The 27,124-nt window shown below is 36.8% G+C and overlaps 2 protein-coding genes across 2 annotated transcripts in view; one reads left to right on the top strand and one right to left on the bottom strand.

The window, feature by feature from the left end:
* Positions 1–27,124, bottom strand: part of AGBL1 (AGBL carboxypeptidase 1) — a 1,247,389-nt gene that overhangs the window by 820,621 nt on the left and 399,644 nt on the right. Inside the window, exon 16 of the mRNA XM_053717645.1 lies at positions 26,783–26,918. Within this exon, the coding sequence (XP_053573620.1) occupies positions 26,783–26,918 (136 nt within the window). The remainder of the gene's footprint in view (positions 1–26,782; positions 26,919–27,124) is intronic.
* LOC128663351 (uncharacterized) overlaps positions 1–27,124 on the top strand; it is a 172,324-nt gene that overhangs the window by 33,225 nt on the left and 111,975 nt on the right. The window lies entirely within an intron of this gene.

Here is a 27,124-nt window from a genome sequence, read left to right as displayed (position 1 = left end):
GTTAATAGGAGTGCCGGAAGAGAAACAATATGAGGATTTAAATAAGCTACTCACGACAACAATCCCACACCTATTACAGATACCACAAACACAGCCAAGAATTATAATTGAAAGAATACACAGATTGGGGTGGCGGAGTAAAGAAAAAGGGAAGGACAGACCAAGGCCAATTATTGCCAAAATATTGAATTACCAAGATAAAATTACATTACTACAATATTTCAGAAAAAACCAACCCATTTTTTTGGGAAACTCTAAAATATTACTTTTTCAGGACTTCTCGGCTGAGACATCAGCCAAGAGAAGAGAATTATCCCCAATCTGCACTAGACTGATAAGTCAAGGTTATCAGGCTACATTAATTTACCCAGCTAAATTAAAAATAACAATAAATAATAGGACTCAGGTTTTTGAATCATCTAAAGAAGCTGAAAAGTATATAGCACAGGCAATATCTCCCAAATAATGAGTAATGACAAGATCAGAAGGCAGAATTCTTAAAACAGAAAGGAAGATAAGGATAATAATGAGACACAAGAACAAAATGGGTACTACTCTGATTGATAGTCATGAATTTAATGAGAGAAGGGATGGGAGAAGAAAGAGAGTCATTGAACTGAGGATATTATATATCATTCTTAATGTTAACCTTAATGGGAATTTTTTTTTCTTTCCTTTCTTTAAGAAATAGCCAGCTCATACCTAGGGTTAATGCCCCGGCAAGGGTTGATCGGGACACCACGATAGGGGGGATAAAATGGGACAACCAGGAATACATAATTGAAGGGGTCAGGGAGGAATTGGAGATAAGGGTTTTTATATTGTTTTGGTCTTTTTTTTTTTTTTTTCCTCTCTCTCCTTCTTCCCTCTGGTATTAAATAATGGACACAGACATTACTTGTAAAATAGTATCCTGGAATATAGGAGGGTTAACATCTCCTATCAAAAGAAAAACAATCATATCCTATTTGAGAAAGATAAATACAGATGTTGCCCTCCTCCAGGAAACACATATGAACATTGATGAAATAATTAAACTCAAAAAATCATGGGTACAGGAAGTTATTGCAGCTCTGGCTCTGGGTAGAAGAGGGGGAGTGGCAATTCTACTTGGGAAAAAAATAAAGGCTGCATCTACAGTTTTAGAAATAGATCCAGGTGGGAGATTCCTACTATTGAAGGTTAAGATCGCTAAAAACACATATACACTCTGCAATATATATGCACCAAATACTATTGATTATGTTTTCTGGGATACCCTGCAAACTAAAATACATTCCAAAAAAGAGGGCTTATTAATAATTGGAGGAGATTTTAACATGTCCCCACACTATGCACTAGACAGACTAAGACAAGATGCTCGAATTTTAAGAACAAAGAAAGACAACTTAGAAACAAAAGTTTTTACTAAAATATATACTAATTTAAAAGTCAAGGACATTTGGAGACTACATAACCAAGATACTAAAAGTTACACATGTCTTTCTAAAGCTCATAAGACGCTCTCAAGAATAGACTTATTTTTGGTAGATGAGAAATTCTTAAATTTAAATATAGAGTCTAACATTCTTCCTATTACAGTCTCGGATCATGCCCCAATAACTTTTGAAATACATGCACAGGATCCCAAGAATAAAAATTTACGATTTCATTTTCCTCAGTATTTGGCTGCAGATCCAGAATTTAAAAATATGTTGAGCTTGAAATTTCAAGAATATGCCCAATTAAATAGTGACTACACTAACCGACCAATCATTTTTTGGGAGGCTGCAAAAGCAGTTATGAGGGGAGAGATTTTAGCATACAATATCAATAGAACGAAAAAATATAAAAAGAAAGAGGAAGAGGTTTTAAGAACACTATCAAATACTTATAACACCTATATACTGAATAAAACCCCTGAATCATGGAATAGATATACCCAAGCCAAAAGGGAAAGAGACACCTTTCTATTACATAAAACTACACAAAGAGAACTAAAATTACAAGCACAACTATTTAAATATGGAAACAAAGCAGGCAAGTTACTTGTCAATTTAATTAAACAAGATAAAGGATCTCCCTTAATTGAGTCTGTCAAGGAAGGGGATAAATTAATCACAAACCCAGAGGAGATTTTAAAAATAATGACGAATTACTATAAAGATCTTTATTCCCAAAGGGCATCAGATAAGAAACAGCGTGCAAATTTTTGGGAAAAGATTTCCTTTCCAAAAATAACAGATGAATTAAATGAAATGATAAACTCCCCTATCACTGAAGAAGAGGTCAAAAAGAGTATTAAAGATATGTCTACCAATAAAGCATCAGGCCCTGATGGCCTGCCTAGTGAGTTTTACAAAATATTATCGCCATTGATAGTTTCGCATTTGACAAGGTTATTTAATAATATGTATATTGAGGGCAACTCTCCCTCTTCTAGTTTTGCAGCCTCTTATACAACGCTTATACCAAAACCTGAGAAAGATTTAACCCAGAAAGAGTCATATAGGCCAATAGCCTTGTTAAATGTGGACTATAAACTAATGACCTCTATTCTTGCCCAAAGAATGCAAACTCTCCTTCCAACTATAATACATAAAGATCAAGCTGGATTTTTAATGAATAGAAATTCTTCAGCTAAGATTCAAGAGCTGTTTCTCACTATTGATTATTTCAAATCAGAGATGAATAGAGGACAAGAAGGAAAACAGGATAAAAGTGATAAGGCAGTCATTAAAATCGATGCTGAGAAAGCATTTGACTCAGTCCATCATGATCATCTTCTTCATACGCTAGCCCAGTTCGGTTTTAAGGGCCAATTCTCTAAATTCATTGAAAATCTCTACAATAAAGCCTCTACAAAGATAATAGTGAATACTAGACAGTCATTAGATATATGTTTAGCTAGGGGCACAAGGCAGGGATGCCCCCTTTCACCCCTGCTTTTTAATGTTGCAATAGAACCTCTTGCAATAAGGATTAGACAAGATGGTGAAGGGATAAAAATAAGAAAAAGAGAACTTAAGATAGCATTATATGCTGACGATATCTTATTATATATGAGAGAGATTCAGACAAATTTACCCAAATTATTATCAATTATAAATCAATTTACTTTGTTCTCAGGTTACAAAATGAATACATCTAAAACCGAATTACTATGGTTAAAACGACCTTCCCAACTAAAAGAAAATATACCCTTTAAAATAGTTGAAGAAGCTTTTAGATACTTGGGTATTTTAGTCTCTTCCACACCAGAGAAATGGTAAAGTCTTAACATACCCCCAATTTTAAAAACTATGGTATATACAATGAAGAACTGGCAAAATCTTCCCATTTCACTGTCAGGACGTATTGCTCTGTATAAAATGATATTACTGCCAAAAATTTTGTATATTATTCAAAATGTCCCAATTCTTCTGAAGGATAAAGATATTAAGACCCTAAATATGGCCCTTAGAAAGTTTATTTGGCAAGGGAAAAAGCCTAGAATAGCATTAGAGAAACTTAGCCTACCTCAAAAATTTGGCGTGCTCGTGCACGATTCTCCCATAGGAAACAATGGGGCTGTTTGAGCTGAAAAAAAACCTAACACCTGCAAAAAAGCAGCGTTCAGCTCCTAACGCAGCCCCATTGTTTCCTATGGGGAAACACTTCCTACGTCTGCTCCTAACACTCTAACATGTACCCCGAGTCTAAACACCCCTAACCTTACACTTATTAACCCCTAGTCTGCTGCCCCCGCTATCGCTGACCCCTGCATTATATTATTAACCCCTAATCTTCCGCTCCGTAAACCGCCGCAACTTACATTATCCCTATGTACCCCTAATCTGCTGCCCCTAACACCGCCGACCCCTATATTATATTTATTAACCCCTAACCTGCCCCCCACAACGTCGCCGCCAGCTACTTACAATAATTAACCCCTAATCTGCCGACCGCAAAGCGCCGCCACCTATGTTATCCTTATGTACCCCTAATCTGCTGCCCCTAACACCGCCGACCCCTATATTATATTTATTAACCCCTAATCTGCCCACCTCAACGTCGCCGACACCTGCCTACACTTATTAACCCCTAATCTGCCGAGCGGACCTGAGCGCTACTATAATAAAGTTATTAACCCCTAATCCGCCTCACTAACCCTATCATAAATAGTATTAACCCCTAATCTGCCCTCCCTAACATCGCCGACACCTAACTTCAATTATTAACCGCTAATCTGCCGACCGGAGCTCGCCGCTATTCTAATAAATGTATTAACCCCTAAAGCTAAGTCTAACCCTAACACTAACACCCCCCTAAATTAAATATAATTTAAATCTAACGAAATTAATTATCTCTTATTAAATAAATTATTCCTATTTAAAGCTAAATACCTGTAAAATAAATCCTAATATAGCTACAATATAAATTATAATTATATTGTAGCTATTTTAGGATTTATATTTATTTTACAGGTAACTTTGTATTTATTTTAACCAGGTACAATAGCTATTAAATAGTTAAGAACTATTTAATAGTTACCTAGTTAAAATAATAACAAAATTACCTGTAAAATAAGTCCTAACCTAAATTATAATTAAACCTAACACTACCCTATCAATAAATTAATTAAATAAAATACCTACAATTACCTACAATAAAACCTAACACTACACTATCAATAAATAAATTAAATACAATTTCTACAAATAACTACAATTACATAAACTAACTAAAGTACAAAAAATAAAAAAGAACTAAGTTACAAAAAATAAAAAAATATTTACAAACATAAGAAAAATATTACAACAATTTTAAACTAATTACACCTACTCTAAGCCCCCTAATAAAATAACAAAGACCCCCAAAATAAAAAAATGCCCTACCCTATTCTAAATTAATAAATTTAAAAGCTCTTTTACCTTACCAGCCCTGAACAGGGCCCTTTGCTGGGCATGCCCCAAGAAATTCAGCTCTTTTGCCTGTAAAAAAAACCATACAATACCCCCCCCCCCAACATTACAACCCACCACCCACATACCCCTAATCTAACCCAAACCCCCCTTAAATAAACCTAACACTAAGCCCCTGAAGATCATCCTACCTTGTCTTCACCATACCAGGTTCACCGATCGGTCCAGAAGAGCTCCTCCGATGTCCTGATCCAAGCCCAAGCGGGGGGCTGAAGAGGTCCATGATCCGGCTGAAGTCTTCATCCAAGCGGGCCAGAAGAGGTCTTCCATCCGACTGAAGTCTTCATCCAAGCGGCATCCATCCGGAGCGAAGCGGCAGCATCCTGAAGACCTCCACCGCGGAACATCCATCCTGGCCGACGACTGAACGACGAATGACGGTTCCTTTAAATGACGTCACCCAAGATGGCGTCCCTCGAATTCCGATTGGCTGATAGGATTCTATCAGCCAATCGGAATTAAGGTAGGAATATTCTGATTGGCTGATGGAATCAGCCAATCAGAATCAAGTTCAATCCGATTGGCTGATCCAATCAGCCAATCAGATAGAGCTCGCATTCTATTGGCTGATCGGAACAGCCAATAGTGATTTGGCACTCAGGGAGGCCTAAACCTCTTCCCTCCCCCTCCATACTATTTATTGCACGCTACTCACCTCACAATATATAGCACGTTACTCACGAATATATGGATAAATACATCACTGCACAAACCAAGACTCCTCCTTCGGTCATGGCGGCAAGGCAAAGAGACAAAAAAAATAAAAATGCACAAGAATTATCAACTGAGATTAATTCCAGTAATAGTGGATCTCAGGCAAATGAGCCATTAGATATACAGGCTTTAGTTGCTAAAATAACTGAAGCATTGTTCCCTAAGTTTGAAGAGCTGCGAAGTGAAATTAAACAAGACCTAAATACAATAACTACTGAGGTACGCCAATTTTCAAATAGGATCTCTGAAGCAGAGCAGAGAATATCTGACTTAGAAGACACTATACAAAATCATCACACTACTTTAGCTGATATAAATTCTAAGTTAATTAAAACTGAATTGAAATTGGAAGACCTCGAAAATCGGGCGAGAAGGAACAACATTAGGTTAATAGGAGTGCCGGAAGAGAAACAATATGAGGATTTAAATAAGCTACTCACGACAACAATCCCACACCTATTACAGATACCACAAACACAGCCAAGAATTATAATTGAAAGAATACACAGATTGGGGTGGCGGAGTATAGAAAAAGGGAAGGACAGACCAAGGCCAATTATTGCCAAAATATTGAATTACCAAGATAAAATTACATTACTACAATATTTCAGAAAAAACCAACCCATTTTTTTGGGAAACTCTAAAATATTACTTTTTCAGGACTTCTCGGCTGAGACATCAGCCAAGAGAAGAGAATTATCCCCAATCTGCACTAGACTGATAAGTCAAGGTTATCAGGCTACATTAATTTACCCAGCTAAATTAAAAATAACAATAAATAATAGGACTCAGGTTTTTGAATCATCTAAAGAAGCTGAAAAGTATATAGCACAGGCAATATCTCCCAAATAATGAGTAATGACAAGATCAGAAGGCAGAATTCTTAAAACAGAAAGGAAGATAAGGATAATAATGAGACACAAGAACAAAATGGGTACTACTCTGATTGATAGTCATGAATTTAATGAGAGAAGGGATGGGAGAAGAAAGAGAGTCATTGAACTGAGGATATTATATATCATTCTTAATGTTAACCTTAATGGGAATTTTTTTTTCTTTCCTTTCTTTAAGAAATAGCCAGCTCATACCTAGGGTTAATGCCCCGGCAAGGGTTGATCGGGACACCACGATAGGGGGGATAAAATGGGACAACCAGGAATACATAATTGAAGGGGTCAGGGAGGAATTGGAGATAAGGGTTTTTATATTGTTTTGGTCTTTTTTTTTTTTTTTTCCTCTCTCTCCTTCTTCCCTCTGGTATTAAATAATGGACACAGACATTACTTGTAAAATAGTATCCTGGAATATAGGAGGGTTAACATCTCCTATCAAAAGAAAAACAATCATATCCTATTTGAGAAAGATAAATACAGATGTTGCCCTCCTCCAGGAAACACATATGAACATTGATGAAATAATTAAACTCAAAAAATCATGGGTACAGGAAGTTATTGCAGCTCCGGCTCTGGGTAGAAGAGGGGGAGTGGCAATTCTACTTGGGAAAAAAATAAAGGCTGCATCTACAGTTTTAGAAATAGATCCAGGTGGGAGATTCCTACTATTGAAGGTTAAGATCGCTAAAAACACATATACACTCTGCAATATATATGCACCAAATACTATTGATTATGTTTTCTGGGATACCCTGCAAACTAAAATACATTCCAAAAAAGAGGGCTTATTAATAATTGGAGGAGATTTTAACATGTCCCCACACTATGCACTAGACAGACTAAGACAAGATGCTCGAATTTTAAGAACAAAGAAAGACAACTTAGAAACAAAAGTTTTTACTAAAATATATACTAATTTAAAAGTCAAGGACATTTGGAGACTACATAACCAAGATACTAAAAGTTACACATGTCTTTCTAAAGCTCATAAGACGCTCTCAAGAATAGACTTATTTTTGGTAGATGAGAAATTCTTAAATTTAAATATAGAGTCTAACATTCTTCCTATTACAGTCTCGGATCATGCCCCAATAACTTTTGAAATACATGCACAGGATCCCAAGAATAAAAATTTACGATTTCATTTTCCTCAGTATTTGGCTGCAGATCCAGAATTTAAAAATATGTTGAGCTTGAAATTTCAAGAATATGCCCAATTAAATAGTGACTACACTAACCGACCAATCATTTTTTGGGAGGCTGCAAAAGCAGTTATGAGGGGAGAGATTTTAGCATACAATATCAATAGAACGAAAAAATATAAAAAGAAAGAGGAAGAGGTTTTAAGAACACTATCAAATACTTATAACACCTATATACTGAATAAAACCCCTGAATCATGGAATAGATATACCCAAGCCAAAAGGGAAAGAGACACCTTTCTATTACATAAAACTACACAAAGAGAACTAAAATTACAAGCACAACTATTTAAATATGGAAACAAAGCAGGCAAGTTACTTGTCAATTTAATTAAACAAGATAAAGGATCTCCCTTAATTGAGTCTGTCAAGGAAGGGGATAAATTAATCACAAACCCAGAGGAGATTTTAAAAATAATGACGAATTACTATAAAGATCTTTATTCCCAAAGGGCATCAGATAAGAAACAGCGTGCAAATTTTTGGGAAAAGATTTCCTTTCCAAAAATAACAGATGAATTAAATGAAATGATAAACTCCCCTATCACTGAAGAAGAGGTCAAAAAGAGTATTAAAGATATGTCTACCAATAAAGCATCAGGCCCTGATGGCCTGCCTAGTGAGTTTTACAAAATATTATCGCCATTGATAGTTTCGCATTTGACAAGGTTATTTAATAATATGTATATTGAGGGCAACTCTCCCTCTTCTAGTTTTGCAGCCTCTTATACAACGCTTATACCAAAACCTGAGAAAGATTTAACCCAGAAAGAGTCATATAGGCCAATAGCCTTGTTAAATGTGGACTATAAACTAATGACCTCTATTCTTGCCCAAAGAATGCAAACTCTCCTTCCAACTATAATACATAAAGATCAAGCTGGATTTTTAATTAATAGAAATTCTTCAGCTAAGATTCAAGAGCTGTTTCTCACTATTGATTATTTCAAATCAGAGATGAATAGAGGACAAGAAGGAAAACAGGATAAAAGTGATAAGGCAGTCATTAAAATCGATGCTGAGAAAGCATTTGACTCAGTCCATCATGATCATCTTCTTCATACGCTAGCCCAGTTCGGTTTTAAGGGCCAATTCTCTAAATTCATTGAAAATCTCTACAATAAAGCCTCTACAAAGATAATAGTGAATACTAGACAGTCATTAGATATATGTTTAGCTAGGGGCACAAGGCAGGGATGCCCCCTTTCACCCCTGCTTTTTAATGTTGCAATAGAACCTCTTGCAATAAGGATTAGACAAGATGGTGAAGGGATAAAAATAAGAAAAAGAGAACTTAAGATAGCATTATATGCTGACGATATCTTATTATATATGAGAGAGATTCAGACAAATTTACCCAAATTATTATCAATTATAAATCAATTTACTTTGTTCTCAGGTTACAAAATGAATACATCTAAAACCGAATTACTATGGTTAAAACGACCTTCCCAACTAAAAGAAAATATACCCTTTAAAATAGTTGAAGAAGCTTTTAGATACTTGGGTATTTTAGTCTCTTCCACACCAGAGAAATGGTAAAGTCTTAACATACCCCCAATTTTAAAAACTATGGTATATACAATGAAGAACTGGCAAAATCTTCCCATTTCACTGTCAGGACGTATTGCTCTGTATAAAATGATATTACTGCCAAAAATTTTGTATATTATTCAAAATGTCCCAATTCTTCTGAAGGATAAAGATATTAAGACCCTAAATATGGCCCTTAGAAAGTTTATTTGGCAAGGGAAAAAGCCTAGAATAGCATTAGAGAAACAGCCTACCTCAAAAATTTGGCGGCTGTGCCCTGCCAGATCTTCGTCTATATAATTTAGCAGGAGTGGCCCGAATTGTAGTGGATTGGATCTGTTCCAAAGACTATATAACAGATAATGATCTAGAAAATAATATAACCTTTTCCTATCTCCCAACAGCATTAATACATAATGAATTAAGAGACATACCAAAGGTAATAAAAAACTCCAAAACTATATATACTCCAATCAAGGCCTGGTCAAAGATCTGCACCCTATTAAAAGTTGATAAAAAAAATTCTAAATATTTACCCTTAAAAGGGAATCCTCACTTTGCAGTAGGCCTACACTTAGCTCCATTACAAAGATGGCAAGAGATGGGCTTGGATAAAGTGATACATTTAGTAGACATTGCAGGAAAGCATATCAAAACATTTGCTGATTTAAGAGCGGAGTTTGATCTTTCCCAAAAAGATTTTTATGTTTACTTACAAGCAAGACACTATATTTGGAAATTATTAAATTATTCAGGCTGGAATTGGTCACTGGGGCCTCTGGAGAATTGGCTAATGCAGGCTAAAAAGGGACGGTTATCCATTACACATTGCTATCAAATACTGAACTCAGACAAAGGTTTAAATAATATAACAAGAATTCAATCAAAATGGGCAGTTAATTTAGTACCAGAACAGGTTGAAGTAGGGAATATTCAAACATCGATATTAGAAGTCAGGCGAACAACTCTCTCTGCTACATGGCGAGAATCTCATATAAAACTTCTTCATATGACATATTTTACCCCGGAAAAGGGTCATAGATGGGGAAATTCCCAATTTAATAAATGCCCAAAATGCTCATTAATAGCGGCTAATTTTAAGCATATGTTGTGGGAATGCCCTAAAATAAAAGCAATTTGGAAAAAAATGGAATATTGGTTAAGTAAAAGGGTGGGAGTCTCCCACCTGGATTTTTCATTCATAAATATAATATTACTCAGACTGGATCCAGGAATTCCACCTGATCAGAAAAAAAATGTCAATGTTGCCTTACTAGCATCTAGATATATGATTTTCAAAAAATGGAAAGATATATCAGCTCCTACATTTTCGGAAATTAGAAACTCCATAAAAAAACAATGTATCCTTGAACAATATAATACAAAATTTTATGATACAAGAGATGTATGTAATTTTTTTCAAAAATGGTCCTCCTTTATAAAAACTTTTCCTAAAAAAGAAATTGATTATTTAATTTACCCATTTAGATCCTCAGAATTAGTTATTTTAGGAAGATGGTAAAAATTGAACAATAAAGGAGGGGGGAAGAGGGGGAGAGATGGGAAAATTTATTTTTCACTCACTCCTTTTTTTTTTTTTTTTTTTTTATTAGACCAAATAACTCTAAATAAGCCATCCTGATTACTCAAGAAGTTTAAGGAAAATCCAATAAAATAGAATTGAATTTGTATTATGAAAGATGGGTTGAAGATGTAATGTAATTTTCTGAAATATGTTTTTGTTTTTTTGTTGTTTTTGTCTTTTTTTTTTTTCTCCCTCTCTTTCTCCTCGTTTAATTACCCGTAAAGTATAATGAGACAATGTAAATGAAATAATGTCTTATGTTATTATGTTGGATATTGAATAAAAAAAGAAATTTTAAAAAAAAAAAAAAATGGCATGCTCTAGGGTTCAGTGCCCCTTTAATGTATGTAACCTGTAGTCTGGGATGCATTCTTTTTTTTAACAATGTGTTAAAATTATAAATGTTGCCCATATTATTCCATTATATGTGAAAGAAATGCTTGCTAAACAGTCTTTTTTTAATGAATCTGGAAAACAACTTTAAAATGTATCATCTGATTATTCAAATGTTAATATTTGTATGATGAGTTTCATAAACTTCAGTGTAAAGTGAAGGGAATCAACAAAGTAATACTGAATTTAGCTATAAAAACATTTGAATGAAATGGTGTAGGGAAAATTCTCTCTACCATTCAAATGTTAAAAAACATACATCCCTAATTACTAATGGTTACTGTTAATAATGGTGCACATATGCCTTCCTGTTATTCCAATCTAGACTGACGTGTTAACTCAACACATGGTTGTCACTCTTGGAGTCTTTAAATGCACTTCCTGTGATTACAATCTAAAATTGTAGATTTTCTGGTGCCAAAAGAGGATAGAGTGCATTCCTTAGGCTCAGAGCCCTAATATTCTTACATGTTGCACAGTGATTGTTTGATGTGTACAGGAGCTTATGTATATCTGTTCCTAATTGGCTGCATAAAAGGAAATAAGATTAATAATACTCAATCTTTGAAGGGGTGTGTACAGGACTGCAAAACACAAGAAATTTTACAATGACGGTCTTTTTAAATGCATTTAAAAATATAATTTGTTTGCAGATCATTACCAATGCACACCAATACTTTTTCTCTTTAATGAAAATGAATTAGGCCATTTCTTGTAATTAACTTTCCGATAATGGTCTTGATTATGAGTGGAGTACTAGTTTCCACTTGCACGTTAACTTTGCTAGACGGAGGCTTTTTGCAAGTGTCAGGTTGCACTCGTATTACAAGTCTAAAGTAAAAAGTTAGCACAAGAGTAAAAACCTGACGCATGCAAAACACGTATTCTCCCATCAATTTTTATAGAGCCTGCAAACTGTAAAACAACCTAGCAACAATATTTGCACGCTAACCCAACCTCGTTTATTCAAGTTCGCTAAACCAACATGGAATATGAATATTTTATATATGACTAGGCGATAAGCCTGCCCAGAGGGAAGTCAATTTAAAAAAAAATACAAACCCCAAAGCTAAAATTACACGTAATAAAAAATGTAAAATTACAGGAAAAAATACACAAAGCTATCCAAAATAAAAAAATTTAATCTAAACTAATACCCCTATAAAAAATCCCCCAAAAATAAAAACACCCCCTAATCTAATACTAAACTACCAATAGCCCTTAAAATGGCTTTTGTAGGGCATTGCCCTAAGTTAAACAGCTCTTTTACCTAAAAAATGACCAATTACCCCCTAACAGTAAACCCCCCACCCACCAAACCCCCCCAAAATAAAAAACCTAACCTTGAAAAAAAACTAAACTACCCATTGCCCTTTAAAGGGGCATTTGTATGGGCCTTAAAAGGGCAATCAGCTCTTTTCCGGCCCAAAAAATCCTAATCTAAAAAAAAAAAAGCCACCTGAAAAAATAAAAAATAGCCTAAGACTAAGCCCCGAATAGGTACTCACCGTTCCTGAAGTCCAGCGGAGAAGGTTTTCTTCCAAACGACTCCATCATCTTCTATCTTCATCCGGAACAAAGGCAGAGCGGATGTGAGGACCTGTCTTCCCCGATGCGTGGATCCTCAGCTGCGGTCCTCAATGGAGACGGTCCTCAGCGGTGGCGTTCCTCGATGGAGTGAAGGCTCCTCTTCATCCGATGTCCATCATACACTAAAGATTGAATGCAAGATACCGCATTCAATTTGGGGTACCTTGCATTCCTATTGGCTGAAATTTTTAAATCAGCCAATAGGATTAGAGCTACTGAAATCCTATTGGCTGTTCAAATCAGCCAATAAGATTTCAGTAGCTTTCATCCTATTGACTGATTTTAAAATTTCAGCCAATAAGAATGCAATGCATCCCAATAAATATGGGGAACCTTGCATTCAATCTTCAGTGTGCGATGGACAATTGCATGAAGAGAAGTCTCCATGCCACTGAGGACCACCGCCGCTGCTGTAGACCGCCGCTGAGGATCCATGCATCGGGGAAGGCAGCTCTGCTACTATGCTCTGCGCCACCTTCGCTCCAGATGAAGATAGAAGATAATGGAGCTGCCTGGAAGAAGACGGACTTCAGGAACGATGAGTACCTATTTGGTGCTTAGTCTTAGGATTTTTTTATTTTTAAGTTTAGGAATTTAATGGGCTGGAAAAGAGCTGATTGCCTTTTTAAGGGCAGTAAAAGAGCTGAATGCCCTTTTAAGGGCAATGCCCATAAAAATGCCCCTTTAGGGGCAATGGGTAGTTTAGGTTTTTTTAGTGTAGTCTTTTTTTTATTTTCGGGGCATTTTGTAGGGCATTGTATAGCGTGAGAATAGGGGTTAATAACTTTATTATAGTGGCGGCAATGTCAGGGAGTGGCGGAATAGGGGTTAATAAATGTTATTAGTGCTGGCGATGACGGGGAGCGGCGGAATATGGGTTAATACATTTATTAGTGTCGGCGATGTCAGGAGCGGCAGATTAGGGGTTAATAACTTTATTTAGGTGTCGGCGATGTCGGGCGGCAGATTAGGGGTGTTTAGACTAGGGGTTTATGTTAGGGTGTTAGGTTTAAATGTAACTTTTTTCCCCATAGACATCAATGGGGTTGCGTTACAGAGCTTTTCATTCCGCGATCGCAGGTGTTAGTTTTTTTCCTAACACTCTCTCCCCATTGATGTGTATGGGGAAAGCATGCACAAGCACCTCAAAGTAGCGCTTAGATTTTGTGCGGTTAAGAGCTCATCGCCACCATATCGCACACACAAGGTGGCGTTTCAAAAACTTGTAATTGCAGCGCTATGGAGGGTGATATAACGCAACCCTCTTTGCATTCGTTTTGCACCCTCTATAGCGCAAAACTAGGTTGCACATATGTGATACTTAAACCTATATTCAGCATTATTTAATTGTCCCTCGATATTTGGTGGGTCAGACATTTACATGTGTATACTGATTTAATAGACATTTATACGTGATATCTCGTAGTAAGGAATGTGATAAGTTTAGTGTCACAGTATAGCCACTCCAGTCTTTGGTTGCAAGGGTTAACAAGCAAAGTGCATTTATATAAAAAAATGAATTAACATACACAATTAAAAAAAAATGTAGTGGGCATGTCTCTGGGCAGCACCTTGAATGGTAGCAATATTGGTAGCTCTGTTTGGATAACCGATAGTTTGCCTATTACCAGTGAATTGAATGATAATCCAGTTACATCATCCTAATGTACAGATCCTACAGATCAATCTGATTTGAAAAACATACTTTTATTGAATACTACACCTCTGCAAGCCAATCCGGAGCGTTGAGGCCTAAGGCAAGCTCTTTACTGAGAGGCTCTCAACACCCCCCCGGTAATACTACAGGCCGGGTAAGCAGTGCACAGACACTGAAACAACAACTTGTTCTACAATCTACAGCATATCTGTTTATACAAACGCCATTCTTAACCTATGCGATAGATAAAAAGAGGATTTAAAGGACTTTCTCATCATACACGCGCCTACTAAAGATGGTGCCTACTGTCAATATACTACTCAAGGCTATGACCTGCTTGCTAAACGAACACCATGAGAAACTGATGCAAGCTTGGTCTGCTGAATGGGGAAGTTTGCGTGCGTTAACAAAACAAATTGGATCTCGACATATGGCACCAAGAGCCAAGGATAAAAGCACCCAAGTGCTCATCCCCAGCTTCTTTGATTCCTTATCCCAGGCTCCAACTAAGACGGACCAGAACCACCACTCGAGAGATCTAGTGAGTGCCCGCCTAGCAGCGGACAACCCTCCAGATGACTTTCCAGGCTTGAGAGCACCAAGGGAATCTCTCACTTCGGGGCAGCCATCCGCTGGAGCATTGGTGAGTGAGGCCAGGATTATCACACGTGCCTCGTTTCCCAGCCTAGAGGTGACTCACCGCATACAGTGCCTTGGAGATAAGCGTGAGCTTCATCTGGACTTACAAAAACTCTGTGACTTGAAAGTGACAACCGGGGAGAACCAACCTTGGGTGTAGCCCATTTGCCGCGCAGCTCACAATCTTGAAGAAATAGTGGCTATGGCTGTGAAGCCCCCCTCTGTATATCATAACCGCTCTCTGTCAGACAGAGGCAAAATGTGGAGCATCAGGTTTTGACAAACTTGAGGGAAACTTGGACCAGCTTTTCGATCCAGGAGGCTTATTTTTATTATCGGACTGGAGCAATCACTATAACCTCCAGAACTCTAATACTGGGAGTCCCCTTCTGGTCAGAGTCACAGTGCCGGTTTATAGACCTCGCTATATCAACCTTACTTGTGTTTTATTTTATTACACTTCTAGATGTTAAATCTGTTACATGTTTGTTCTTGCAGCCCACTTTTACTTCCCACTGGTATGCTGCTGCAGCCTCCACTCATTCTACTAGTTGACAGGGAAAATTAGGTTGGCTAATTAGATATGAGCATACAGTTTTTATATCTTTGCTGCATGATCGAGCCATAAGTTTATCACAATTTTTTATAGGGAAAACTTTAGTTGTACATTTTAACACCGACTATAAATCCATAATTATATGCGACTCAGTATGTCATTTTAGGCTTGTCACGCCACACAAACCCGTAGATGTTGTTTATATCCTGGCTTGCATGCATTGATTTAACCAGACATTGGCTCAATGCGACACCTTAACTAGGTGACTAGTCATTGTTTATTTCGTGAGGCAGTATGAATAGTTAATAAGGGCCAGCCCACTCTCACTATTAGCTAATAACCAGGGCTATGCTTATACTATAATTACAGAGATCTCATCACCATGGAGGCAGAGCTCCGGAGGTACACTGATGTTTCCTACACTACTGTGCACACTTCTAGAGCAAGTGCTTTGTCTAATACTTAAATAACACTCCTAACGTTCCTTTTTATGGCATGAGGGATTCCCCTACACAGGGGATGCCTCTCTTACATGTCAGCTATAGCCAGCTATCCTGTGTCTTTAAATGTAGAGCCCAGAGCCCTATTTTGTTATATAAGCTATGTGCATATTATTTACTCCTTTCATTTTCTTTCTCTTCTAAATCCTATTTGAGTATGCTAGATTGGTGAAATATTCATTTGGGTTTTATATTTTCAATAACAGATTATTATAATCCTGCTATATCATCCTATTCTTATTTCAATGTCCAAGAGTGACCATGTTTTACATTAGAGCACCTCCTCTGAGCCATTTAGTTTAAAAGGGTCCATGAGTGGCCTGTTGAAGCATTAGAGGTGCATTTATTCTATATATAAAAAACAAAATGAGGTTCAACCTTTTTTTTTTGCATAGCTTTGTACTGACCTTCTGTATTTTTGACAGCCTTGTATTCTGTATTTTTTGTGGTTCTGATTGTATTGGCTGAATCAATTTATGATGTACCTAATGTGATTATTACTGAACTCTTGACTAATGTTATGTATATGCACAACCTTAATAAAAAAAAAATTAATTTTTAAAAAAAAAAAAAAAATGAAAAGTAAAATATTGAATTATGTTTGGCAAAAAAAAAAAATGCAATGTACTTTTATTATTCACTCTGTCCTTTTCCTGAAATTTAACAATTAAAATTGTGTTTTTCCTACTACAAAAAAATAAAATAAAAAATGTAGTTTTTTTTTTATAAAAAGGAGAAAATATAACAAAACCTATAATTTTACCGGTATATTGGCATGGAAAATGGTCAAACACACTACTACTAGACTCCACTTGTGGAAAAAAATATTATTTAGCTGAAATCATTATCAAATACATTTTTCCCTGAGGTCAGATTTCTGGCCCGGCCACTTCCAGAGAGTGGGCAAGGAAGGTAGCCACCCCTTTTTATGGAAGGTCATAAACCAGACCACAAAAACTGTCTGAAATTATAGGATATTTTATAATTGTATTTAGGTATATACAGTACTCATATACTTAAAATCAATCCCATTGTGACATCATGAGGATTATTTTGATACCAAACATGACATGACTGTCAACTCTAAATGACCACTTCTGTCACTCTGTGCTGACAGCTTTGTCCTTAAAGGTTCCTCTCCTGAGAAGAGTGAATTGCACCTTTTATCTGGTTCACCAGCTGTGGATAATAGGAATAATTCTTCCCATAAGTTTGACTTTTTTAGGTAGTGTTAAAGGGGTTGTAAATAACAGAAAAAAAGGAAAAAGGAAAGAAAATTAGCATCTGATATATTAAAAGCATGAGGTTTTCATGATATTTAGATTAACAACAAATTATTTTAAGCAGATGTTGTTAATAAGAATTTATTAACCAAAACTCACAATAGTCAAAACATATGCTTCATGTTTTGTATATTAGGCTATCAAACTATTTGGAGCATGCTTTTCAATTTGAATTTTCAGAGAAGTTAACAATAGGCTAGGTTCATAGACCTTTGTTAGGGGCCTTGCTTCTATTAATTTCTATAGCTACCCAATATATGATACTTCAAACATGAAATGAGAACAAATTGCTAACAGGTTTAAACAATTGCTACCACAACAACTTTGGAAGCAGACTGAATAAGATCCAGTGGCATCTTTGAATTCTCACACACAGAACACAGGCAGAGGGTAAGTGTTCTATGGTGTTCCAGGGCTGTGATCAGGATTTTTACCTAAACATTGGCCATGCATGCAGAATTGATAAAGAGCCAATAGCACTTGTGAAATATCTGATCTTGTGGTCATGTCTTGCTATTTCTAAGCTGACTAGGTTACCTTGTTTTTATTGGTTTCTTAATTTTTATTTACTTTTTCAAAGTGGACTATTTTAAAGTAGGTTTATTTAGTTTTCCCAGTTTAATTAATTTGTTTAGTAAGGTTTTGAAGTCAGTTCTGTGATGCCGGTATCCTTGAACATGTTACATTAGGTGGTTAAGTCCAAAAGTAAGTTAGTTAAGTCCAAAAAGTATACAAAAATCTGTTTTGTTTTTTGTGTTTCTGGCTTTTCGAAAGGTTTTCTAATGGTTTAGTTTGCCTCAAATTTAAAATCCCTTTGAAAAGTCATGCAAATATACTACACACTGCTTTTTGAATGGAACAGTATAAACCCCAAGTGTCTGATACAGATGCTAGATAGTAAATTAAAGAGACAGAAAGCACCTTATTGTTAAAAGAGTTTTCTGCAGCTTTTTAATTAATTAACATACTAGATGAGTGTAATTCTTTGAATGCATTGGCACAGTTGTTTTTCAATGTTCAAGCGACCCCCAACGAATTGCCTTGCAGAAGGTAATCTGGACGTGTCACTGGAGAAAGCTGTGTTTCTGTAAGTAAAATATAGATTGTTTTGGGGAATTTTATTTTAAAAATCTGCTGAGGCTAATTAGGAACGGGTGTGTGGCAGATTTTAGATTATGTCTGCATTGTGCACTTCCAATATCGCAGATGTGGAAAACTAACAATTTTCATAAAAAAGGGGTCAAAATAGATAATGAAAACTTTTTTTTTTTTTACTAGGCACAATTAAACTTTTTATATAACAATTTCATGTACATTTAAAGCTTCCCTACAGCATATATCTGTCATCTGTTTACTCAGTGGAGCAATTTATTTACTTATTTATTATTATGTATTTTTTATTGTGTGTTTATTAATTATTTTAAGTTTAGCTTACTTCTTGTTCCTGAAATATGTTAGTGTTCTGTTTTTTCCTACTTCAATGTAACCATTGATATAATCTGAACAGCTGATTTAATTATTTGTTGCTGAATCCAGATTTGGTATGTTATTCTTTTTTAGACCATCCATAACAATGAACCTGTGGTTCTGTAGTAAATCTGTAACTTAACATTACTTACATGTAAAAAAACTAAATTTATGCTTACCTGATAAATTGATTTCTTTTATGGTAAGACGAGTCCACGGATTCATCCTTTACTTGTGGGATATTATCCTTCCTAACAGGAAGTGGCAAAGAGCACCACAGCAGAGCTGTCTGTATAGCTCCTCCCTTAGCTCAACACCCCAGTCATTCGACCGAAGGTACAGAAAGAAAAAGGAGAAACTACAAGGTGCAGAGGTGACTGAGTTTAAATAAAAAAATATCTGTCTTAAAATGACAGGGCGGGCCATGGACTCGTCTTACCATAGAAGAAATCAATTTATCAGGTAAGCATAAATTTAGTTTTCTTCTATAAAGGTAAGACGAGTCCGCGGATTCATCCTTTACTTGTGGGATACAATACCAAAGCTACAGGACACGGATGAACGGGAGGGACAAGACAGATGGTTAAACAGAAGGCACCACTGCTTGAAGAAGTTTTCTCCCAAAAATAGCCTCCGAAGAAGCAAAAGTATAAAATTTGTAAAATTTGGAAAAGGTATGAAGCGAAGACCAAGTCGCAGCCTTACAAATCTGTTTAACAGAAGCATCATTTTTAAAAGCCCATGTGGAAGTCACCACTCTAGTAGAATGAGTTGTAATCCATTCAGGAGGCTGATGTCCAGCAGTCTCGTATGCCAAACGGATGATGCTTTTCAGCCAAAAAGAAAGAGAGGTAGCCGTAGCTTTTTGACCTCTACGTTTTCCAGAATAGACAACAAACAAAGAAGACGTTTGGCGGGAATCTTTGGTTGCTTGCAAATAAAACTTCAAAGCACGAACCACGTCCAAGTTGTGCAACAGACGCTCCTTCTTAGAGGAAGGATTAGGACACAGAGAAGGAACAACAATTTCCTGATTGATATTCCTATTAGTAACAACCTTAGGAAGGAATCCAGGTTTGGTACGCAAAACCACCTTATCAGCATGGAAAACAAGATAAGGCGAGTCACACTGCAATGCAGATAATTCAGAAACTCTTCGAGCCGAAGAGATAGCAACTAAAAACAGAACTTTCCAAGATAGAAGCTTAATATCTATGGAATGCATAGGTTCAAACGGAACCCCTTAAAGAACTTTAAGAACTAAATTCAAACTCCATGGCGGAGCAACAGGTTTAAACACAGGCTTGATTCTAACTAAAACTTTCCCCTTCTTGTGAACCGCAGCCGTCCCACAGTCTCTCCCAAGGTCTGTGTGAATAGATCAGGTGTGCTAGCTGGAGGCGCTGGTTCAGCTTGTATCCGTAGTTGGTATCTTCCTTTCCTTCCTTGGTTGTATATCTCTAGGTGCAAAATAGTGGTGCTGAAATATCCAACAATACACCATACAAAGGTGAATATCTACTCACAGTGTATATTGCAGGTTACCGGCTCCTTCCCAATATGAAAAGACAATATCACAGATTTAGTAAAAAAGTTTGTCTTTATTTGGCTCAACGCAAAAGCGTTTCAACGGTCCCAGCCGTCTTTCTCAAGAGCGATAAAAGTGCTTTACAAACCAAACCGTGCCTCCTCCTGAGTCCACAATCCCTGTGCTTTCAGGGAATTCCAGACTGCACCCCAGCCCAATAGGCTGGCGTCCGTCGTCACTATGACCCACGCTGGCCTGCGGAAACACATTCCCTTGGACAGATCCTGTGACAACCACCAAAGAAGAGAGTCTCTGGTCTCTTGGTCCAGATTTATCTGAGGAGATAAATCTGCATAATCCCCATTCCACTGTTTGAGCATGCAAACTTGCAGTGGTCTGAGATGCAAGCGAGCAAACAGAACTATGTCCATTGCCGCTACCATTAAACCGATTACCTCCATACACTGAGCCACTGACGGCTGAGGAATGGAATGAAGAGCTCGGCAGATGGATAAAATCTTTGATTTCCTGACCTCCGTCAGAAAATTTTTCATGTCCACCGAATCTATCAGAGTTCCCAGGAATGGAACTCTTGTGAGAGGGATAAGTGAACTCTTTTTTACGTTCACCTTCCACCCGTGAAATCTTTGTCCGTGTGAGACTTGGCTAGTTGGTAAGTTGACGCATGGATTAAGATATCATCCAGATAAGGCGCCACCACTATGCCCCGCGGCCTTAGAACTGCCAGAAGGGACCCTAGCACCTTTGTGAAAATTCTGGGAGCCGTGGCCAACCCGAAGGGAAGAGCCACAAACTGGTAATGCTTGTCCAGAAAGGCGAACCTGAGGAACTGGTGATGTTCCTTGTGGATAGGAATGTGTAGATACGCATCCTTTAAGTCCACGGTGGTCATATATTGACCCTCCTGGATCATTGGCAAAATAGTCCGAATGGTCTCCATCTTGAAGGATGGGACTCTGAGGAATTTGTTTAGGATCTTGAGATCCAAAATTGGTCTGAAAGTTCCCTCTTTTTTGGGAACCACAAACAGATTGGAGTAGAACCCTTGCCCCTGTTCTGTGTCCGGAACTGGGCAGATCAATCCCATGGAATATAGGTCTTCTACACAGCGTAAGAACGCCTCTCTTTTTATCTGGTTTACAGACAATTGAGAAAGATGGAATCTCCCCCTTGGGGGAGAATCTTTGAAATCTAGAAGATACCCCTGGGTTACTATTTCTAAAACCCAGGAGTCCTGAACGTCTCTTGCCCAAGCCTGAGTGAAGAGAGAAAGTCTGCCCCCTACAAGATCCGGTCCCGGATCGGGGGCTACCCCTTCATGCTGTCTTGGGGGCAGCAGTGGGCTTCTTGGCCTGTTTACCCTTGTTCCAAGTCTGGTTAGGTCTCCAGACTGACTTGGATTGAGCAAGATTCCCCTCTTGCTTTGTGGCAGAGGAAGAGGAAGAGGGACCACCTTTGAAGTTTCGAAAGGAACGAAAATTATTTTGTTTGGTCCTCATCTTATTTGTCTTATCCTGAGGAAGGGCATGGCCTTTCCCTCCAGTGATGTCTGAAATAATCTCTTTCAGTTCAGGCCTGAATAGGGTCTTACCTTTGAAAGGGATCCCTAAAAGCTTAGCTTTTGATGACACATCAGCAGACCAGGACTTAAGCCATAATGCTCTGCGCGCTAAAATGGCAAAACCTGAATTCTTCGCCTCTAATTTAGCCAATTGAAAAGCGGCATCTGTAATGAAAGAATTAGCTAGCTTGAGAGCCCTAATTCTATCCAGAATATCCTCTAATGGAGTCTCAACCTGAAGAGCCTCTTCCAGAGCCTCGAACCAAAAGGACGCTGCAGTAGTTACAGGAACAATGCACACTATAGGTTGGAGAAGAAAACCTTGATGAACAAATATTTTCTTCAGGAGACCCTCTAATTTTTTATCCATAGGATCTTTGAAAGCACAACTGTCCTCAATATGTATAGTTGTACTCTTAGCCAGGGTAGAAATAGCTCCCTCCACCTTAGGAACCGTCTGCCATGAGTCCCGCACGCCGTCTGATATGGGAAACATTTTCTTAAAAGTAGGAGGGGGAGAGAACGGAATACCTGGTCTATCCCACTCCTTAGTAACAATTTCCGAAATCCTCTTAGAGACCGGAAAAACATCAGTGTAGGCAGGAACCTCTAGGAATTTGTCAATTTTACACAATTTCTCTGGAACTACAATAGGGTCACAATCATCCAGAGTCGCTAAAACCTCCCTGAGCAATAAGCGGAGGTGTTCTAGTTTAAATTTAAAAGCCGTCATATCTGAATCTGTCTGAGGTAACATATTTCCTAAGTCAGAAATCTCTCCCTCAGCCAGCAAATCCCTCACTTCAGAACACTGTGAGGGTACATCGGATATGGCTAATAAAGCATCAGAGGGCTCAGCGTTTGTTCTCACACCACACCTGCTGCGCTTCCCCTGCAACCCCGGCAGCTTAGATAAAACCTCAGTGAGGGTAGTATTCATAACTGCGGTCATATCTTGCAGGGTGAAAGAATTAGACGCACTAGAAGTACTTGGCGTCGCTTGTGAAGAAATTAAAAACTAATATTTTATCACCTCTTTCACTTTACCCTTCCTAGTACTTAGAGTACTAGTAGAGAATGACTGGGGGGTGGAGCTAAGGGAGGAGCTATATAGACAGCTCTACTGTGGTGCTCTTTGCCACTTCCTGTAGGGAAGGATAATATCCCACAAGTAAAGGATGACTCCGTGGACTCGTCTTACCTTTATAGAAGAAATTATAATTTTTTCAGACCTCTGATATTGTATATTTTGTATTTAAATATTCTTGCAAACTTTTCATTACAATTTCAATGGCCATATCACTGTTAACCATTAAAGCAGTATAAGAACAAGCTAGCAGGCATCTCATTTTAAACAGATGAATATTTCGATATTAGTTTTGCTTCATAGTGTGACATACAGTATATCTTGATTCATGTATTTATAACGACTTATAAAGGGAAGGGTACAAAAATATTTAAACTAACAGGAGAGTTCTTAGCAATTACAGCTTTGTTTACTGTTCATTCTCGTATTGACCAGGAATCAAGTAACCTCTGCATTGCTTTTATGAATATTTATTTATTTTTGTATATGGATATTTATTTATTTTTGTATATAGAAAAAATGAATATAAATATATTGAGCTTTAAATGGACAATTGAACTTAGTATAAAGAAATGTAGTTCTCAAGTCTTTACTCTGTTGAGAGCCTTTATCCTTTTTTTCTTTTTTATATATATATATATATATATATATATATATATATATATATATATATTAATGTTATGGCCTGTGCTAAATTAACTAGGTCTCTATTTAAAGCATAGCTAGCATTCATTCACATTTAGAGACGCAGTAACAAACCTAATTAACAGAGGGCCCTGATACAAATGATAACTCAGAAGTAAGTAAGCAATTGTAATAATAGACATGTAGCTCTGTATAATGATTTTGAGTAGCTGGATGGACCAAAACCTGCACTAATAAAAAGCTCCCCTACATTAGGATTGTACACATTCTGTACATGCCTATGTATAGACTGGCTGATACGGGCCCTCCAGTCCTGGGCCCTGGTGCCACTGCACCTGCTGCACCAATGGTAGTTTCTCCACTGTAAAGATGTATTAAGGTTGAGTATTTTCCAATATCTTAAAGTTTTTATATTTAATAAGGTTTTATTCTCAATCTCTATACTTAAGTGAAGTTAGAATTGTTCACTATAGAAGCATAGTAGTACAGATATATTTGAAGATTAAATGAGCTTACAGTGTTTAATAGACATGTGCGATTCAATTCTGTCCGAATCGAAATTCGGACGAATTTGTCGAATTCGGAGATTCAGATCGATTCTAATTTCCGAATTGCGGTAGTGCCGAATCTACCGAATAAATCCGAACCAATTCGAATTTATTCGGTAGATTCGGATGGCCATGTATTACACTAGTATTGTACAGTATATTAGGTTTATCACTCTGCTATGGGTTAAACCTAATATACAGTACATAATACTAGTGTAATACACAGCACATCCCACCTAACACTTACCGAAAATCCGAATTTACGAATCGATTCGAAACAAATTCATTCGATTTTTTCCGAATTTGAATTGATCCGAACCGAAATTCGAATCAATCCAAATCGATCCGAACCGAATTTTTCGAAGCTGCACAACTGTTTAATACTAATTCTTAAATGTTTATAACTATTGATTGGGATGTACAAACTTGACTCAAATTTGTCAATTTTGTTTGCCATCCTTGTCATTGGATTTGCTAATTCCAGAGTAATAAACCTTTAATGTCACATTAAAATTATTTTTTATGCACAGGAACAACAGAAGTGAAATTTAATGCATTCATGCACAGTTACAGCCCCGCTTATCAAATTGCAAAGATTCACAATTAGGGGACCTCTTTGTTCATGATCAGGTCTAGAGAACTAGCATCAACATCTAACACCGCACAAGCAAGTCCCTGTGCAGCCCATCTTCTATTCTTGCAAAGTTCTCTAGTATGGTCTTTGCTTGTGCTCCTCATGTGGCAGAGAGATTAGCAGTTTCAGGCTCACATTAGTAAGTCTGCACTGCATGGGATTCAAAGCTGCACCCGTGGCATGATGAATAAAGCCAAAGGGTTTTGAAGTTATAGAGCTATCCTATCATTGTGATACCAACATTTTTTGGAAATGTTTCCTCTCACTACATTGCTGATGCCAAACATTGATGTTTCCCTATATTTCATATATCTGTCAAGCTTAAAGGGATATTAAACTGCTAGGTACAACTAACCTACAATGGTTAGTACTCATTATGCTATTGCTATTGTTGATTTAGCTCTCTTTAAAGCCGTGTTCCAATTTTAAACACCGAAATGTTGTCCAGTGAAGCTCCACTTCTTTGTACTGGGGGCTGCTATCTTGGAGCACAAGTATTCTCACACACTGCGACAGAAGCAGTGTGCACTTACATATCAATGAGGTTGTCAACTTTTTGATAGCTGTATAAGGTGCTTCAGGTTAGGGTGCATGATACAGAGCAGCAGTGGCTGCATTTTTATATATTATTGAGTGTTTTATTTAAAGGGATACTAAAACCAGAGCATGCAATTTTAAGCAAATTTCAAATTAACTCAATTTTTCAAATTTTCTTTGTTCCTATGCTATCTTTATTTGAAAAGTAGTTTAATGTCCCTTTAAATTTTAGACAAACTATACTGAAAGCTAAAATTGAAAATAGTGTCAGATTTTGACTATTTTTTGCGCACAATAAAAGAACATATAATATTTAGAGAACATTTTGCAAAATGTTTATTTTATTAATGTAAATAACTTTAAAGGGATAACTTTGAAGGGAGAGTAAACACCCTGAAATTACAACATATTCTCTGCCATTAGAACAGATTAAAACCTTGTTTGCAGCACTTGTTTTTAAAAGGAAAATCCCCCCCCCCCCACTACTTTCCTTGTTTGGAGAAGCAAATCCAGACTTGAGTCTGGAGATGACAGGGTTGTCACTGTCATTGTGTTAACAACATCTCTTTTGTTTGGTCTTAGCAGATATTATGAGATATCAAACTAAAAATTAGGGACAGATATGTGGCAGTCTTAGGTTTGTGAAACCTGTCAATGTGCTCTCAGTTTTCAGGAATTTTAAAATACACAATACACAGACGTAAATTAGAAGAAAAGTGTGCAAAATAAATAATTACAGTTAATATATGCTTTAGTTATTATTCAATGTCTATCAGAGATTGTCTATAGTAACATTTTTAACAATTTTGTATTACTGCATCATATAGCTGATGAATTTATCATATGTGATCACTTTTAAAATGTAACAGTTCCATCAGAATGTGTATATTGCCGGTTTATCAGGTGAGATGATTGTGATGCATAGTTAATCAACCAATAGGATTTCTTCTTAATTTCTTTTTAAGACACACAGAAGGCTATGATTATGGAACACTGCAGAAACGCGTAAGCCATCTGTGCTACGCATTCACATGTTTTTGTGCTTAGGGTGGCTTTGTCATCTTTTTTAAAGATTGCTCAATAAATTCAAGTTTTACATTTTATATAGAGCGTGGCTGTTCTTTGTTACACCAAAATAAATAATGACATATAATGAAAGTATATTGTAAAATTGTTTTACTATGATTAAGCATTTTATATTACAATCTCAAAGTTTTACAGTCCCTTTAATTTTTCAACTGCCAATCTCACTCTCTCTTCTCTTACCATAAGTGTAGAGTAAGTATATGGATAATGGTAAGCCAAGTAGCAGACATCTTCATTATGTGGAAATTTTATAGTGAAAGTAAGTGTGTAAAATCTCCTTTTCTTTCCATCAGATGCTCGATAACAAAACTCGTTTCTACAGATAAAAAAAATAATAATCAAGAATTAAGAGATCATAGAAGTGCCAAATTATGAGACAGAGGATATTGGCATTAATATAACTGGTAACTACAAAAAACTGAATACCATGAGAACAAAGCAAATTTGATGATAGTAATTTGGAAAGTTGTATATAATTGCATGCCCTAAGGGAATCATGAAAGTTTAAGAATGACTAGACTT

Source organism: Bombina bombina, chromosome 6 (genome assembly GCF_027579735.1).
Source record: "Bombina bombina isolate aBomBom1 chromosome 6, aBomBom1.pri, whole genome shotgun sequence".
NCBI lineage: Eukaryota > Metazoa > Chordata > Amphibia > Anura > Bombinatoridae > Bombina > Bombina bombina.
The sequence above is the reverse complement of the archived record's forward strand: the minus strand, read 5'-3'. Positions and strand labels throughout refer to the sequence as shown.